General features: G+C 42.0%; 1 protein-coding gene across 1 annotated transcript in view; it reads right to left on the bottom strand.

Annotated features, from left to right (window-relative positions):
* Positions 1–20,040, bottom strand: part of RBM28 (RNA binding motif protein 28) — a 1,154,212-nt gene that overhangs the window by 775,523 nt on the left and 358,649 nt on the right. Inside the window, exon 6 of the mRNA XM_044088621.1 lies at positions 15,181–15,252. Within this exon, the coding sequence (XP_043944556.1) occupies positions 15,181–15,252 (72 nt within the window). The remainder of the gene's footprint in view (positions 1–15,180; positions 15,253–20,040) is intronic.

The following is a 20,040-nucleotide window of genomic DNA, read 5'->3' as shown; positions in this document are numbered from 1 at the left end:
TATGTTTTCAGAAGTAATTATATCTTCTCTAGTAGCTCCTGAATTAATTCCACAACCCATTCTTTAAATTACTCTCTTTTCAACCCATAGGTGAGAAAGCACCAGTGTCTCATTTTTAATTCATTACCTTGCATTTTTATTTTAGTTATTATGGGCGCATGATCTGAAATAGTTATTGGGTGCATCTCAAGACCTTCAATTAAATGCACATGTTGCTGTGAGATATAAAACATATCTAGCCTAGCCCAGTTTGTGTGTCTTGGTGAGTAATATGTAAATTCACTCCAAACTTCTAGTACTGAATTCATATCCTGCATGCCAAATATTTTCATAAATCTTCAAAATCTACCCTCCTTTGTTATATTTTCCCTTCTAGGCCCCCAGACACATCTTTACTGCTGCAAACCAAATTCCAGTCTCCACCTATAAGTAATATTCCTTGCTGAAAGCGGATTATTTCTCCCACAATTTTCTTAATCTCCATTACGGCAGTTTTAGAGGGGATGTAAATGCATACCAGTGTAATCTTCCTCCCTAGCCAGTGCCCCTTAGTACTATGTATCTTCCATTATTATCTTTTTCCTCTTCTATCACTACTGGAGCTTCTCTTGCAATTAAAATAAGTACTCCTCTTTTCCTTTGCTGAATAACCATCAGGAAACCTTTATCAAATCACATTCAGTTCTTTCCAGGTGTCTCTCCGGTAGCATAGCTATTTGTACTCTACATTTTTTAATACAGTTCACTATTTTTTTTATATTTACCCGTAAGACCACTCAGATTGAAAGACATTACAGAAAGCATAATTTTCTTATACAGTTATTATTACCACCTTTTATATTTAAGTGCTCTTTTGCTAAATGCCTAGTTCCAACGTTTATGTTACATCTATATACTGTTCGGCAGATTGGTCTTTTATACAGTTGTTTCATTTCATATCCATTTGCATCTAAGTCACATCTTAGACAACTTTGTTTTCTTGCAAGCCCTCAAACAGAACAACCCTCTTCCATCAGACTGTCTCCAGTTTCTCTTTATCAAATTGTCTCCATGGAGGCATGAAGACCAGCTGCAGAAACGCTACTTAGTATACATATTTGTAAGTGCTAGAAAAAAAAGCCTTATAATATTCAATACTCTTTTTCATTTACTTGCTCGCTGTTTTAAAACAAAAATCCTTACTCAGTCGTTTTCCCATGCAGGAATGGAAAAAAAGCACATTAATTTGAACTCTGTCACCAGGGTCCCCTTTTCCTTATCATGACATTGCCTATGTTTCTCAAAACTGCACAAGAAGAAAAAGAGGAGGGGATAAAAATAAAAACACTACATGTTTACAATCCCCATTACACCCAAAAATAGCATGCAAAGAAAACCATGCAACACAGATGCAGTACTACTAAAAAAAAAGTGTTCTCTCTACTTACAGTTAGCGGCTTCCCTTCTCTTCCCCTCCCCAAAGCATTTTTTCGAACATTAATGGTATGAAGTAGGGCAAATACTTTAGAGTCCCCCACTCAGCAGACAAATTTTGAAAAAGTCCAATATTTCCAGATTTTCTTGTGCTGTCATATTTCACAAATATAATTATTGCATTGTAATCCCACATTAAGTTACTGATTTTATTACTGTTCTTCTCCATCACCAAAATCATGTCTCTACTTCATTTCAATCGTGCTCTCGAGTCTTCTAGTCAACTCTCATGTTCCCTTCCTTCCCTCCGTTTTCCACTGAAATACTAGAAAAGGCTTCACAAGTGCAGTCTCTCTGTGGTCTTTATTACCATAGAAACAAGAAGCCGAATCTCCTTCTGTTTCACAGCTCAGTTTTTACTGGACAAATTTTTTGTACTTCCTCTTTAGCATGCACTTTATCAAAAATTGACTTTGTCCTCCAGGTAAGAATACCTTGAAGACAGCTGGATACAGCAGTTTAAATCTCACACCTGTGTCTCAACATTCTCTGAATAGAGGAATGGATTTATTCATTGTACACCAGGCAAAAGAAAAGTAATCATTCTCCACAAACACTCTGCTGTCTCCTACTTTTAGTATTTTGTCCTTCTGCCACGGTTTTGACAAAATCAACTCTTTCTGCTGGTGGGATTGCATCCTTACTATTAAAGGTCTAGGTTGCTTCCTTATAGCTAGATTTGGAGCATACACATGATGTGCCCGTCCCGCCATAGAATACTAGCCCAGTTGCTTATTTGTGTTTTCATAAATTTAATGTAGTCTGTTCTGTCCAGCTCTGGTATATTTGAAAATCTCAAGTATTTCCTACATGCTCTGACCGCTAATTCTATTATTCTTTGAAACATCTCTTCCTGAGCAGTCTCATATTCAGCCAGCCTTTTCTTCATTTCGACCACTGATTTTTGCAGCTTTATCATCTCATCTGAATATCTGCTTAAAATTTCTTCCATTTGTTCCAGCCTTCTGTTGTGTTAATATACTCCATTGGGGTTTTGTTTATTTTATCCAGATTTGTATGTAGTTGCCTTATATCATCCTGTAGGCTACTGGACATCATATCTGAAGGCTGCATTACTTTTTGCTGAACAGCTGCAGAACTCTCTCTAGTCAATGTTTCTTCCTCACTTTTTGTAGCTTTTTTTTCCAGGTCTTCTGTATTTCTTTATTCCAGGTATACAGGCAGGATACTTACTAACCAGTTACTGAACTTCACCCATAAACACAAGTCTACTGGCCTTCTCTGCTGAGTTTCTATTTTCATACAAGGAGTGGTAGAAACTCAGTGTGCAGCCATCTTAGAACCCATACTTTGCCCTTTCTTAGTTCTAGATGCATACTTATCCTTTTTGAAATGTACACAGATACACAATTCTTTGTTTTATTTTATTTTTCAGTAAATTATAGCAGTTAAAAATAGTCCAGGCCTATGTGTGTATGTTTGGACCTGCACATTTATGTGCAAGTGTGTGCACTTACATGGGTTTTTCCTTAAGCTACTGTCTCTCTCTCTCTCTCTCTCTCTCATTCTCTGCGTTTTACAGAACGTCAGTTGAGGAGGATGGTAAGCAAGCAAGAAGACTGCAGCCATCTTGAAGATTTTCCAACTTTTTTCTATGGCAAATTAATTTCATTTTTTGTGATGACAGTTAATAAAAATTCATTTTTTCATGGAATTGAGGCTATTGTACCTGGTAGCTTTCAGTTGTACCTGGTTTTACATACTGTCCATTATTTTCACTCTTATTTTTGCCCCTGTACTATTGGTCTTCTGGTAAAGCAATGAGGACTGCAACCAGTCAATTATGACAGACATTCTAATTGCATAATATAAGTTGTGTACAGCCCTCTGACAGAGTTTAAATCATTTTGACACCTTTTTCATGGGATGATAAGCTGGTAAAACTCTTACTTCTGACAGACCTGTGAAAGTGCTATTAAGATGATAGGAGTAAAGACTAGCTATGAAAGATTTGTAAGTAAAGCATTCTTAATTGACATCCCGACTCACCCGCTTTGGTAGGTGTCACTTACAACCCCGCACTTTATGACCCTCATGTACTGCTGGCTGTATAAATCTGCATGCATTTCACTGGACATGCTTTATAAACATCAGTCACAGGTTACTGTTTCTATGTCCACAGTTAATAACACTGGCACACCAGACAAACTACATGCAAATCTGTTTGATGCATATTGTCATGCAAAGCTGACCCATTAGCTGAGCCTGCTTAGGAAATGTGATACTGTTGCTGAGGGTTGGAATATGGGAGGAGTGAAGCAATATCAAAGTTGAATGTCTAAAAAAAAGTCTGTTATCTCAATGAGATGGTAGTTATGGATGCTTTTTTCACAGAATGTGTAACACATACATAGGAAACACATTTGTGAGCGGCACTGCATGACAGTAAATGTTACTTTTACTGTGGCCTCTCACATTTAGCTGCTCTTCTCTGTTCTTCCATTCTAAGTGAATGGAACTGTCATGTAACAGTCCAGCTATGGGCACTGTAATTTCAGAAACAGTGCACTCACAGTGCATTATGGGGAAGATTTTTCTTTGGAAGAAAACAAACTCTCAATCAGGATGTCTGCCTCCATGAGGGCATTCAGGGTTACAAACAGAAAAAATTAGCAGTGACTACTTCTATTTGGTACATACAGATTTGCAATGAGCGAAACTTAAAGAAAAAGTTAAAAAAATGTGTAAATTTTTTTTTTTCCTATAGTAGTCCCTTAATGCACCCCCCCCCCCACCAAAAGGTTGGTCTCTTGTTTCTAATGACATCTCACCCTGTCTGAAGGGTTTGTACAGTACCTACACATCACACATTCACATAGCCAGGGATCAGTGCCAAGATATGAGTTTCCAAATGAAATGTAAAACACAGGCTGAAAGTTCTTAGACAAGGCAAGCCACAGATGCATTCACTCCTGGCATAAAGTAAAGCATCAGCTTAATTACTGCATGCAAAGAGCAGCCAGTTCCCAAATGTTAGAAAAGATCAAGGCAGCATCACGTCCAAAATATAAAGGTGAGATTATTGGGCAGTTCATACCAGGCTGGAAGATTGTTCTCACCACCAAGGATGATGCAAGCATAACTGTACTCAACATCTAGGGGCATCCACTTGGAGAAGCTGCAGACATATTCAGTTCTAACCCCTAGGGCATGTTGAAACCTCTGCTCTTAAATCCAGAAGGAAATGCAAAACAGGATTTACTGGTTTTACACACACCACTGCTGGACTGAGTCTATCACTACTGCAATAACCACCAAGGAGGAGCTATTACAGCCAAGCCAAAAGACAAGGATCAAGGATCCATGCATCTGTTATGAACTGTGGACATAGAAACAGTAACCTGGTACACACACAAGACTAAATTTGTAATCAGTAATACTGTGACTAATGTTTATAAAGCATTCCAGTGAAATGCATGCAGATTTATACAGCCAGCAGTACATGAGGGTCACAAAGTTCGGGGCTGTAAGTGACACCTACCAAAGCGGGTGAGTTGAGATGTCAAGAATGCTTTACTTACAAATCTTTCATAGCTAGTTGGCTTTGTTTTTGTCTGAAGACTTCCATGAAAGGGCGGGAGGGCATTAGCTACCAGGTAATAAACCGTTTTATTACCAGCTTTCTTTACAAGCATTCATAAAGGTCAGGCATATGGCGATGCAACTGGTTATGACTGAAATATTTTTTTGAACCATTCTGCCTAATTTATGAAATACCATCTTTCAGGCAGTCTCGTGTTATAACAGAATCTGCTCATCATATCTGGTATTGATATATACTTTTATTTAAATAACCATTACCTGTCAGACCATCTTATTTTTTGCACTCCTTTCTTTTTTCCTGCATGTAGAAGTCATCGTAGGGCATTATTTAACTTAAAACTGATTTGAAAGATCAGTTTTGTCATGTTCCTAGCTGCAGCAGCAGCTGTGGGATTTATCAGTTTCTTTTCTCCAGATCCAAAATCTGATGCCAGCCACTGCCAAGTCTGTAATATGTCATGATTTTTGTTCTTATTGCTTGTTTCTTTTAGATCCCAAATCTGATGCCAATCACTGTAAGTGAATATAGTGCCAGGAATTGTTCTCTTTTATGGCATGTAACAGAGCTGTAATATAGTTCTTAGTGTGTGCGAGCGCATCATGCCTATCATGTCTGTCGTCTATTTACTGACATTTAATTACCAAGTAAGTCTGACTGGGTAGAAGCTTATTTTCAGGGGGGGAGGGGGCAGGAAGAAAAGCTCCAGATTATTACAAAACAAAGATAATTTTACAATCTTCAAAAATAAAACAAAAACATCGGCAGTTTAAATAATAATAGCAAATTAAACATAATATAAAACATTACGAATCAATACAACTTACATGAAAAACATTTTATATTTACAGAAATTTTTAGACAGTTTGTAGAGAAATTAAAGGTAAGTTAGTCTAATACAAACAGGTATTGCAATATGAAGTGAGGGAGAAATAGACATGCTACATTTAGAGACAGAGTCAGGGAAGAGAATTAGATAGCAGTAAGGAAGTAAGTGAAGAGGGGAGAAATGAGGTATAATGTATGAAAAGGTACTTGTTCACATTTAGGGAAATAGTTTATCGGGTCTATATTAGATCACCGAGCACTTAAAAAAGCGAACGGTGATTAATCGACCCTATGCAAGTGAAAGCTTACAATTTCGAACAGTCAGAACAACAATTTTTTTCCTAGGGAAAAAAATCACTGTTCCAACAACAACCACAAAAAAAAAAACACGTTAAACATTACATTACGTGGGGGGCTTCACTCCCCACCCCCCCTACTTAAATATACCAACTCAAAGACCGCACTACAGTGCCGAAAACGGGAAAGTAACAAAACGGCCAAGCAAATTCTTTCCCAGGGAAAGAATTCACTTGCCGCTCCAATATTTTGCTGTTTCACGCTTTTGAGTTCAACCAAGATGCATTCGAAAGAATGCGTCTTTGGTCTTCTAATAGGGAACCAGTTTATCCTGGTTTTGAGCAAGAATAAAACCAGATTTTAGCTAGGAAGTCTTTCAGAGCAATTTCGAAAAATGGGAGGGAGGGGATTGACCTGATGGACACAAGTAAGGAGTTCCAGGCCTTAGCAACCTTGTACAAGTACAGACAATGCCCAGTAGACTTGCTAGGTTTGCAGACAGAGAGGAGTTTTTGGTCACTGGATTGCAATGACTGACTGGGAACATAGCTGTGTAGAATGTGCTTTAGGTTTTATACAAGTTCAAATGTTAATATAGATGAAACAGTATTGTTCTGGTTATATTTTATTAATATTAATGTAGCAATTAAATTTATTTTTATAAAACAAAATTGCATTTTAGTTTTATACAAGTTCAAATGTCAATATAGATAAAACACTATTATTCTGGTTATATTTTGTGTTTAATATTTTGTCTGTTCTTCAGTTTGTGTTTTAATGTTGGTACCCTATGATCCCATTGGACTGGGTGGGGTTACATAATTATGTATGTAAATGTTATGTTAATCAGCATCCAGATTTTTGGCCAGTTACACCTACAGAAACCTCAGCACAATCCCATTTAAAGAACTCCATCATCCTGGAAATTGTGGCCCCAAAAGGCATCTCTTCAAAGGGAGTATCAGGATGGGTAGAGTCTTCTTCCTCTGATCCATAATCCAAAGGAGAGGGAATCTGAGAAGAGTAAGCAAGGGATTCCTCCTCAAAGGAATCCTGTTCCCCTGGGTCTTTTAAGGGGAGTACAGATACAGGGGGGGGGGGGCTGGAACGGAAACTCCCTGAGGAAGTTTTAATGCCATCAAAGCACTAAACAAGCCCAGACTGAAGGACTTCCATTCAGTCTGTGGAACCTTAAGAGCAGAAGTAATATGTTTAGTCTTTTTATTTAATGGGACATCTGCCTTATAAAATCTGGAATGCTCCGACTCAGGACAGCATTCAATGATAGTAGGAGGGACGTCTTCTCTGACTAACATTTGAGGAACACCCCTAGGCCCCTCTGAGATAATCAGTCATGGTTCCCCCTGAATGTTTGAAGCAGACATCTGCAATGCCTCCTCAGATGTGCTTAAAGTCAGATCCCCACCGACCTCCAACCCAGTCGCGGCAGAGGAATCCAATGATAAAGCCAGGCAAACCTCCGAGCATTCACTCGCCTCAGAGAGATGTCAGTGGAGGCAGAACAGCAGAAGATTCCAGCCTAGGCTTCTTAGCTTTCTTCACTGACGGATGTCCCTAGGAGTGGGAAGATCCCTCCATCACTCCATCATATACTTCGCAAGAAGTTTAAGATTTTTCAAGATAAAGCACCAAAGAAGAGAGTCTACTATGAAGGGTTTTAGGTACAAAGGCAGACAGAAAAGGATGTATGGTTGCGCGAGGCACCAAGGCAAAACAGACACTGTTTGTGGCAGTCTTTATGGAGATTCTGTCTTTCACACTGGCATTTACCCTACTTGGATGACATGAAACCCCACAAGCAACAAAATAAAAGAAAGATAAATACAATTAGAATCCCATCAGGGCACTTATCTGCAATGGCTTGGAGAACCAGAAATGGAGTGGGCATTCAGACTTACAATCAAGAGAAGACGTTCAGACTGGCAGCAAAGAAGTTCTGAGGATGGTATGTCCGGACGTCACCTTTATGCCCTATGCTACTTGAGCAGCATATGTGTGCTGTATGGCATACCTTAAAGCAACCAAACGCTTTGGATATACTGGCTGGATGTCGGGCCTCCCTTGGCAGAGGTTTCCCAATGTAATGAATACTGCAGAAGTGAAACAGAAGGATATCTGGTAATCCGTGACTGCACTGTTGCTGGGCAATGTCCTTTTGGAAGCATACACTCTGCCCCAGTATAGTACAGGCCCAGCATCAGATTTTCTAACTCTTGCCTATCCATGGGAGGGATAGGGAAACTAGCACATATAAAAATCCTCAGTGAAGTGCCATAGATGATGCTGCAGCTGAGCGACAACACAGTTCCCAGACCTGGAGCCAATTACATCGTCACTGCAAGGATGTCCACTCCTCTTGAAGGTGGCCCCTGATCTGGCAATAACCTGGAACTCTGGATCAGTGGGATAAAATGAGAAGTTATGTACCTACCATAACGTTCCATGTTAGTTGTCTTCTCTCGCCTTCTTTCTTGCTTGATGGGTTCGGAGCCGATCCTCGGCTCCGACTCGGCACTTTGCTAAGCTCGAGAGTCACTTTTACCAGCTCGAGGCAGCCTCATATCCCATGATGCAAGGCGGTAAGTACCCAGATCTCGTTTGTTGTCTATAGGCAATAACACCTAGCATAAAAAACTTCCCAAAAGGAAGAAAGAAGGAGAGAAAAGCCTGAAGGATGGTTTTGGAGGACCAGTACTGTATGGTCTTAAGAAGCATTCTTCCATGTAGAGAGAAAAGGTCTGTCCAGGCCAGGGGGAAGGAGGGAGGGTCGCAAGAAAGAAGGCGAGAGAAGACAACTAACATGGAACGTTATGGTAGGTACATAACTTCTCAATGTTAAGTTGTCAATCTCGCCTTCATTCTTGCTTGATGGGACCACGTCCCTAGCACCTCTATCCTGGGTGGCTCAATGGAACAGACTCTTGAGAACTGTAGAGCCAAAACTGGCTCTGTCCCTGGAGGCCAAATCCAATTTGTAATGAGAAACAAAGGTATGAGGAGTGGCCCAAGTGGCTGCTGCACAAATAGTGTCTAATGGAAGTCTAGCTTGAAAAGCTGTGGAAGTGGCTAAGCTTCTGGTTGAATGCGCTTTAGGTTTCGAGCACAGCTGTTTCCCCTGTGCTGATAAATTTCAGAGATGACAGAAGAAAGCCATCTAGATAAGGTCACTTTGAGACAGGAAGGCCTTTTTGTTATCAGCATAAGAAACAAAGAGCTGATCGGATTTCCTGAATTGTTTTGTTCTGTCCAAATAATATCTGAGTTGGCGGTGAACATCAAGATAATGTAACTTTTGTTCCGATCTGTTTGAGTAGTTTGGGAAAAATACAGGAAGATCAATAGCCTGATTCAAATTACTCTTTGAGGCGACCTTAGGCAAAAAGGTCGGATTAGTTCTCAATGATACTCTGTCTTTGTGGAAGACTAAATAGGGGGGGCGAACAGAGAGAGCATGAAGTTCAGATACCCTCCTAGCCGATGTAATAGCAACCAGGAATAAAGTTTTCCATGAAAGAAATTTCAGGGAACATGAAACAGCTGGCTCGAAGGGAGGAAGAATCAAGGATGTCAGCACTAAATTTAGGTCCCATTGAGGAGGAGGACTCCTGATTGGAGGTTTCAGGAGAAAAATTCCTTTTAAGGCGGCTCTACAAAGCCTGTGGGACATAATGTTGTGATCTGCGAACCCGACATGAAAATTCGAGATAGCAGCCAACTGAACTTTGACCGTGGAAGAAGAGGAGCCCGCGTGAAAGATTTTGACTAAGAAATCCAAAACTGCTTGTACTGGAGCAGTAAAGGGATCAATATTTTTAGCTTTTGCCCAACAAGAAAAGCGTTTCCATTTGCTAGTATAAATCCTCCTAGTAGAGGATTTTAGGGAAGCTACTATGATGTCTCTAACAGGATTAGAGATCATAGGAAGCCTGGCTAAGGAAGGAAGTGGAGCAACCATGCTGTGAGGTTGAGAGAAGGGATAGACCGGTGCAGCTGACCCGATTGGTGAATCAGAAGGTCTGGCACTGGGTCCAGATGCCACGGCTGCACCAAAAGGTGACGATGGAGGAACGGAAACCAAATCTGTCGAGGCCAATAGGTGCAATGAGAATCATTTTGGCTCTCAAAACGGTGGCTTTCTGGAGTACTTGTGGAATCAGCGGAAAAGGAGGAAAGGCATAAAGAAGTCCCTGGGGCCAATCCTGGGTTAGAGCGTCTCTGGGGGGATGGCCTGGCAGTGGGAAGAGAGAGAAGAAGTCTGGGCATTTGCTGTTTTGGGGAGTAGCAAAAAGATCGCAACATGGGCGGCCCCATTCTAGAAAAATCTCCTCCACTATAGATTGTTTGAGAGACCACTCGTGAGGCATGAGAATAGCTCTGCTCAATCTGTCCGCTAAAATGTTGGTTTTCCCAGGGATATGCGTTGCAACCAGAAACCGATGAGAGGAGATCGCCCATTGCCAAAGTCTGAGAGCTTCTCGACACAAGGGGTAGGACTTGGTTCCGCCCTGTTTGTTGATATACCATACTACAGACATGTTTGTCTGTGTGAACTGCAATTGTTCCCAAGGGAAGAAAGTCGTTGAGGGCTTGCAACGTTAAAAGCACTGCTCTCATCTCTAGGACATTTATGTGCAGGTGGTATTCAAACGGTTGCCACGTCCCATGAACCATCCTGCCCTGATAATGACCCCCCCCCCGATCAGGGAGGCATCCGTAGTGACAGTGGCTACCGGGGCTGGGGGTACAAAGGGTCTGCCTTGGTGAATCTGGGGAGAAGTAATCCACCATGAAAGATGATTCCTGCAAATTTGTGTCACCAGTATTTGGTGACGCATCGGAAGTTGTTGGTAAGACCACTGAGTGAACAACATCCACTGAAGCAGGCGCATATAGAAGCGGGCCAGGGGAAGAAGGGTAATGGCCGCAGCCATGAGGCCCAACACCTTTAGAACCATTCTGGCTTGTACTTTCTTGCTGGCTGATGATCCTCACGTGACTTTGTATATCTGAGATTCTTTGGTCTGTGAGGGTTGCTGACATCCGAACAGTGTTTAAGTTTGCCTATGAAAGTAATAGACTGGCAGGGCAATAAGGAGGATTTTTCGTAGTTGATCGAAATTCCCAATTGAGTGCAAAGATTTATTGTGTAATCCCTGGCTTGAAGAAGTTGATGCCTGGTGGTGGCTGAAAGGAGCCAGTCGTCGAGATACGGAAACACCTGGAATCCTTGACGTCTCAGGTGAGCCGTGACCACTGCCATACATTTGGTGAACACTCTGGGGGCTGTAGTGAGACCAAAGGGCAGGGCTCTGAATTGGAAATGACTGGACCCAAGCCGAAAGCGGAGAAACCTTCTGGAGCGTCTGTGAATTTTTATGTGATAGTACGCATCCTGAAGATCTACTGAGCACATCCAGTTGTCCTTCTCTAGGAAGGGCAGAATTGACTGAAGTATGACCATTCGAAATCTTGTCTTTCTCACAGACTTGTTGAGTCTGCTGAGATCCAATATTGGTCTCCAGTCTCCCATCTTTTTCGGGACCAAAAAGAACCTTGAGTAGATTCCGGGCTCTGAATGGTCTGTTGTAACTGGCTGAATGGCTCTTTTTTGTAGAAGTTTTAATACTTCTAACTCTGCAATTTCCCTTAGACCGGGTGGTACATCTGGAAGGGAATTTGAGTGAGAGAAAGGATTTTCCTCGAAAGGAATTTTGTAACCCTCGGATATGATCAACTGTACCCATCTGTCTTGAGTGAGGGAACGCCAGGCTTCTGGGTACAGCGATAGTCTTCCCCCGACTGCCTCCAAGGATGGACAGTCGGGCAACATCTCAGGGATGCTGAAAGGGCTTGTCAGAGAGAGGCTCTCTGCTTCCCTGGTTTTGTGGACCCCCTCTGCCTCTAGAGCGGCGTCTGTTATTGTTACCCCCTCTGCCTCTAGGGGTAAACTGACCACGTGTATCCGGCGTGACTCCTTGGGATTTGCGGAACCACATTTTGCCACCCTTCTGTGCTTTAGGGTAAGGTCTAGAAGGAGTGGAAAACGGACCCACGGCAGAAAGAGTCTTGCCGTCCTGCTCACACCTGGTCAATGTATCCTTCACTTGAGGGCCAAACAAAGCTGACCCATCAAAGGGAGAGTTTGTGAAGGACGCCTTAAAGGGATCTGCAAAATTACAGAGCCGCATCCAGGCTTGGCGTCTAAGAGCCAAACCTGTACTCATGGCCCTACTCGCTCCATCTGCTGCATATGATATCAGTCGCATGGAGGAGTTAGCAATAGAATTAAGGATTCCTAGCTGCGAAGCAATTTTTTCTTGAGCCCCTGCAGCTGTGGGATCCTGTACTACTTCACCTAGCTCCTTAAGGATGTTCCTTTGGAGTCTGGTGAAGTGACATAAGTAGTTCAGCGAACGCATAGCAAAGGTCGCTGAAGAGAACATCTGCTTACCATACCTATCCATGGTCCTAGAGTCCTTATTAGGAGGATGGACAGGTACGGAAGGATCTGCAAGTTCCTTCTTCGTGGCAGCCGCCACCACCATGGCATCAGCAGGGACACCTTTCATAAGGAATTGCTTATCCGAAGGGGCAGTAATAAATTTTGACGGCCTCCTAGGAACTGGCTCTACAGAGTCAGGAGCAGCCCAAGCCTTTCGAGCAATAACCTCCATGAGGGGGTCGAAAGGCGGAGACACCCAGGAGGTGGAGGGCCGAGATCCAAACGCCTTTAGGTATACCGACTCATCCTCAGAGGGATTATTGGAGGGCCAGTTTCCCCTCTGTTTTAGGAGTTCTAGGATGTCTGAGAAAAGGAGACATCCTCAGAGGGGGATCTTGGGGATCCCTCCGACTCATCTAAGTCGGTATCTGAAGTGATAGACTCAGGGGAGTCTATGTGTTTCCTCTTACAAATCCTCTTGCGCGGAGGATCCCCTGACTGATCAGGAGAATACTCGGAAGAGGGGGTTCTTCCCAGTGGGGAAACCTGAGGCAGAGGATCTCTGGGTCCGGGAGCAAGAGAGATGGCAGAAATATCGACAGGCACCGTAGAGGGAGGAGCTAAGGGAACAGACTGCTGGCTGAGTCCAGTGGCCAGCACACTCTTCATCACCTCGAAGGCCCCCCTCCCAGGGAGGTCCGAGAGAACCCGTTCCGAAGAAACCGGAACTCCAGGGCCCACCGAAAGGGAAGGCTCCGAGGCAGATGTCGGAGCCGAGCTCACCAAGGCCGAGGCTCCAAGGGGAAGAGCGGGGTCGGACAAGGGTCCGATGCCACTCACCCCCTCGGAGGAGACCAGGGAAGCCCGACCACTGAATCCCTCTAAGGAAGGTCTCGAAAAGGAGATGAGTAGATGCTGAGGGAGCAGAAGGGGGGGGGTATCCGCCCCTCAGCCATAGCAGAAACTATTCCCGAAGACTCCAGCTCCAAACTCTGAGGTAGAGTCGAAGGAGGAACTACAAGAGGGTGTGGACTAATAGTCGTCTGTTGAGACGGACTATGTAGCATCTGGGCCAGTGCCTGTGATTTCAATAATCTACTGACCACCCTCTCTAAATCATGGTCAGAAAGCCTGGATGACCTAGATGATCGGCTCCGATGGCTCCGTTCCGAGAGGAGAGGTGAGGCCGGAGTCGAGAGTATCGGTTCCAAGGAAGGGGACCTGGACCTCTTCCTCGAAGGAACCATCGGAGCCGATGAAACCAAAGATGCAGTCGGAGCCGAGGACTTTTCGGCACCAACAGAAGGTCTCGATGCATCGGCTCCGGCCGGAGCCGATACAGACATAAAAGTAACGGTGTCGGATCCGGTCGGCACCGACACCGAAGCCTGAGCCACATGGTGGTCGGAGCCAGTCGGAGCCGACACCGATGTGACTGAACCAGTATCGGAAGGTTTATGCAAACCAGGATCGGCTCCAGCCGGAGCCGATCTCGACTCAGAAAGAGTCGGAACCGAGGCCGCAGGCTTAGACACAGAAGCCTGGGCCTTGGAAGACTTAGAAGTCTTGCTCGGAGCCAACTTAGCCGGAGAGCCCTCCGGTTTAAGAAGACCCCTTAAAATCAATTTATTTCTCCTCTCCTGCAGGACTCTCTGGCTAAAAGAATGACAAATCGCACAGGAGTCCTGCAGGTGGAGAGGTACCAGGCAGTATAAGCAAGAAGTGTGACCGTCTGTCAGAGACATCTTCTGACAGCACGAGTCACACTTCTTAAAGCCTGAGACCCTTTCTTTGGACATAGTTGCAGAAAACACACACAACACAGTCCCAATAAGAAGAGTTATCCCAAAAAAATATTGAGAACTAACCTCTCACACACACACACACACACACACACACACACACACACACACACACACACACACACACACACACACACACACACCCTGACAAGGAGGGGGATGGGAGGGGAGAAGGCCTGACTAAAAAAATTAAGGAGTGAGGGAAATTTTAGTCAGAAAAGGGCTTAATATAAACTAAAAATGTTAAATATAAAGTTTAAAGTGAAAAAGGGGCTAAGATAGTTTTATATAAAACACTTACCAGGAGTTGGCAAAAGGAGCACCTCATCAGCGAAGCGGCAAATGAGATCTGGGTACTTACCGCCTTGCATCATGGGATATGGGGCTGCCTCGAGCTGGTAAAAGTGACTCTCAAGCTTAGCAAAGTGCCGAGTCGGAGCCGAGGATCGGCTCCGAACCCATCAAGCAAGAATGAAGGCGAGATTGACAACTTAACATCGGGATTCTGGAAGGCACACTGATATTAACAGGACCTCTGGGAAGGCCAAAAACACTTAGTTAAAAATAAGTAAAATAAAAAATAATCATATTAGTAAGTGAAGGTTTCAGTTTGCCCACTAACAATGAAAAAGCTACTACAAGTAAATTACTGTAACTCAAGTATTCTGCTCATGTAAACATGTTTCATAAAGCCAAGGTGCACAGCTGAAGGATTTTGAGTCCAGTATGGCTAGAAAAAAAAATGCAACAATCACCTGAGCTAGAAGATCCCTGTGCAGCTTTGTATTTATCCTTGGCTACAGCCCAATCCACTGCAACTGGTCGACCTGAAACAAAAGAAGAGGAAAACTGACCATCAGCTACAGTGTCTTACTAAATGCTGTTCCAAAAGTTAAAAAAAAAATTAACAACGGCACAAAACCCTGACACCTTAATATTTGCTATATCATTTAATCTTAAAAAGGGCACTCTACATTGGAAATGTCCTTTTCTGAGGACCCTCTTTTGGCACACATTTGTAGATTAACCTTCTGTGCCTTGGTATGTGCAAGTTTCCAACTTGCACATATCATTTCATCCCACACTAGCACTACAATGTTTCCCAGTTTAGGCACACTGATCTAATGAACTGCAGAAACATCAGTAAGAAATAGAAAAACAATGGTGTACTAATATAAACTTGCCAGACTTATTGGTACATCCACCCACAAGGTGGCTGGAGGCCTCAACTCCCAGGTAGTGGAAGAAGGTTAATAGCCACTGCACAGGGGCCTACTGAAAAATCATCTCTGAATACTGGCATACCTATTAAATTTAACAGCGAATGACTCTCTACAGTGGGACATAACATGCCACAGCTCATTCCCTTCCAGTCCACAGCAACAGATGAAAAATAGGCAGAAGTTTAATACGAAGCACAGTAATTTAACTTGCACAAGAATTCAAACCTTAAACAAAATTTTAACAATCATCACCCGCATACTCAGAACTGACAAAAAGCCAATTAATTTTGTTGCATAAAAACTACTACAGTGACACAGCAAAAACATTCTCAAGTATACAAGGGCATTCCTAGAGTTCTTACTGACAACCAATAAAAATGTTGTTACTATATTAAGGCACTGCCCGAGGAAGCAGTAAAAAATTAACAAAATAAGTCATTTTATATTCATACATATTCTATACTGAACGGCTTTTAAACAATGGGGTTGTGTCTAGCTTTAGGGATGCCATTGTCCCCATTTACTCAGCCTCATTAAGTAAGTTGAGTATTATGCCCCCCCCCCCCTTTGGCATGTATCTGTCCACATATAACAACTGGAATATCCACAAAGATACCTTACTAAAAGGATACAAGGATACAATGCCTAAACGACATGTCCTACGTGGACTGACTCAAAGCTCTGTCACTATACTCAGTATCCTACAGACTGCTATTAGGTGAATTTGTCTGGCATACAAGGTGTCCACAGACCCAGTACTGATGGATTCAGTGTACATCGGCAAGTCAAATGCCATTAGAAATATTCAGTCTAGGGATCTAAACCTCTTCTGCACCATCAACAACATGGTTTGGAGAGAGAGGTATATCTCAAACAGGATACACTGGTCTGGAATAGACTACCCAGCCACATAAAACAAAATTTATCCCTGTCCTCATTCAAGAGCAACTTGGATCTACAGATGAAAAACAGAAAATTTACACCAGGACTGCCCCCTGTACTACTAATGTACAGAGGCAGCTTTTAAATGATTTATCCCATGCATAGGTCTGCTCAAATTATTTATGGTATGATCCCAGTTATTCTCATTAGGGATAATATTTATTTTTATTTATTTATTTTACATTCGTTAACCGGGCTAGTCTAACTGGATACATGTCCATTTTCAGTAGAGGCCTGAGGAGTTAAGCTCCAAGTTAGGACAATAAAATTAATACAATAAAGTATAAGGATACATGAGCAAATATAAAGTATTAACAGTATGCATAAACAGGTTACCACAGTAAAATGTACAGTGCATGATACAAAAATAAATAAAGGGATGTAAATACAATCAGAGTAGTCAAGAGAAATATGCAACATAGTTTAAAAAGGAAAATAGAGTTGCTTAATGAGTAGATGGGTTAGACAGAGTAGAGTATATAGAGACACTTTAACTAGTCAGGTTTAGAGCATTGACATAACCAGTGTGTTTTCAGGAATACTTTCAATTTGTTTTTGAAAGAGGATAATGAGGAATGTATGGAGAGAGTTCGTTTGGAAGGAGGTTCCAGGCTTTCCCAACTATATTAGAGAAAAGGGAGTCACCAGCTTTGTTATATGTTTTATTGGTATGTACTAGAAGTTTCTGAGAAGACCTTAAGGATGCTAGGTTTTTATAGGGGGTGATTACTGTCGAGAAAATAGGTGTTTTTGAAGGTTTGTAAAGAGTGTTATGGGCTATAGTTAGCTGATGGAATATAATTAGATTTTGAAGTTCAAGCTAACCTAGCTGTTTTAAATTAAGGCAGTGATGGGTTCTAAAAGGATTACCAGTTGCAAATCTAGCTATATTATTGTAGGACATTTCCAATTTGTTGAGATTATTTTTTGAAAGGTTAGTAAAAATGGGTGACGCATAGAGTAGAAAAGAGATTAGATGAGTGTGTGCTATTGTGGTTCGAGCTGAAGGTAGGAGAAAGGATTTTATCCTATAGAGAGAGCCTAGCTTTTTATTGACTGTTTTTATAGTATTGTTAATATGGATGTCAAAGTTCAGATTATTGTCAATGGTGACTCCTAATAGTTTTGTGGATGGGTCTTGAGATATAATGGTATTATTGATAGAGTTTATTGAGAAATCCAGTGGAGGGGATTTCTTGGTAGGAGAGAAGAGGAGGAGTTTAGTCTTTTTGGGGTTTAGGAGAAGGCATCTATGTGTGAAACATTGCTCAACTGTATTGAACACTTGTTGGGTCAGATAGAGTAGTTCAGAAGAGGAGGGGGCTGAGCAAATCAGTGTAGAGTCATCTGCATATTGTATGCATGTACCTTGGGGGGGTGGCAAGGTGAAGATCATTGATGAATATGGAAAAAAGTAGAGGTCCAAGGATGGAACCCTGGGGGACTCTTAGGTTGACAGGGAGATGAATAGATAGAGACTTGTGCCATAGTATGGCCTGTTGTCTTTTATCCAGGTAGGACTGGAACCACTTAATAGAGGATGTATCTAGTGACAGGGATTTTAGTATTGTGATGAGAATTTGGTGATTTACCATGTCAAATGCTTTAGACAAAAGGGCAGAAGACAGTTTGTTAAGGTTGTGGTTATTGTTAATACAGTCTGTGAAGGAAAGAAGGGCAGTTGTAGTGCTATGTGAGGGTCTAAAACCATGTTGACAATTGGCTAATAGGTTATTATGCATTAGATGATCAAGTAATTGTTTGTGGATGCATTTTCCATGATCTTTGCCAGAGGTGAGAGAAGGGCAATGGATTGGTAGTTGGAGAGGTCTGTGGATTGTCCTCCTTTGTGGAAAGGGATTATATGGGATATTTTCCATAAACTGGGAATAAAACTTTCAGTAATAGTACTATTGATTAGGATAGAAATTGGATAGGCAATAGCATTGGCTGATTGTTGTAAGAATTCAGCAGGTAGTTGGTCTGCTGAGGGGGAGCAGGGTTTTAGTTTCTGTAGAAGGGTTAGACTATATGATGTTGGGACAAATTGTAAAAGAAAAGTAGGGGGGTAAGGTTGGTTGTTTGGAAGGTAGAGTGAAGTTGTTAGGAGATAGTTGACTGGCTAATGTTTGTATAGCATCTGTAAAAAAGTTGTTGAAGTCATTGGCTATGATTATTGGTGTTTTGTGTTCTGAGTTTAGAGGATTTGGAATAGTGGATTGTCCTGGGTGGAGTAGTTGGTTAATACTAGGCCAAAACTTCTGTGGTTTATTTGTATGGGCTTGTTGGGATTGGAGGTAGTAGTTTTTTTGTCAGTTATTATAGCTTTCTTAGTTTCATTTCTTAGTTGTCTAAATGTTTGTTGGTCTATAGGGTTATTTGTTTTTCTCCAATTTGCCCAATGTTTGTTTCTTACATTGATTCTATGTTTGGTTTCCCTAGTAAGCCAAGGAGCGTGTCTGGATTTAGTTCTAACTAGTCTGGTTGGGGCATGATGGTTAAGGATGGCAAGGAAGTTGGAGTTAAAGTAACTTACAGCTTCCTCTAGAGGTAGATTTTTTAGGGGTGACCAGTTGCATGCTCTTAGTTCCAACTGGAGAAGTTCTGGGTTAAAGTTCTTTTTACACCTTATGTTTTTAATTGATGTTGTGGAGGGTAAATTGATTCTATGTCTCGTAATATAGGTAAGAGTGTGGTCACTTAAGTCATCAGGGAAGGTTCCTGAGTCATAGTTGTGAGGATGATGGTTATGAGGATCCAGTCTAATAAGGTTGATTTCCTGTTAGATTTATTTATCCTGGTAGGGGAGGTGATGGTTTGGGAATATCCATAAAGGTGAACATGGTTTGAGAGGAGGCTGCCGCAGAAGCAGGTCCAGTCAATATCTGTATCACCTAGAATAATGGTTTCTTGGGGTAGGTTTTGGGAAAGCCAGCAGAGTATATTTTCCATGGTAGCTATGTCATTCCCTGGAGGTAGATATATACAAATGACATAGATGGATTTGGAATTGTTAAGAAGTTTGGAGATTAGGATTTCAGCATTAGAGTCTATAGGTGGTTTGCAGTTATGAGGAGTTAATTGTAAGCTAGGTTTATAGAATTATCAACCATGGGATGGGTAAGGTCAATTTCTAACCAAACAGGATAGGTTAATTTGAGCATAAAAGGGAAATTAAATTGGCTTAAAATGTCCAGCAAGGGCAGCTAGCCTAGTACATACCTATGAACCTACACATACATACATAAAAACACAAACAATTATAAAGGTGAATGGCTCCCAACACCAGCTTGAAAGGACTAATAAAGACTGGATAAGAAGAGCAAAAGTCAGAGTTTTCAGGATGTGGGATGGGTTGGCAGCTGGGGGAACTTTGGAGTGGCACAGGATGTGGTATCTGGAAGAGAATGTGGTAGCTTCAGCAATTAACAAATAAGCTAGATCTGGCAC

Source organism: Protopterus annectens, chromosome 11.part0 (assembly GCF_019279795.1).
Source record: "Protopterus annectens isolate FY-2018-M chromosome 11.part0, PAN1.0, whole genome shotgun sequence".
NCBI classification, from domain to species: Eukaryota; Metazoa; Chordata; order Ceratodontiformes; family Protopteridae; genus Protopterus; species Protopterus annectens.
The sequence above is the reverse complement of the archived record's forward strand: the minus strand, read 5'-3'. Positions and strand labels throughout refer to the sequence as shown.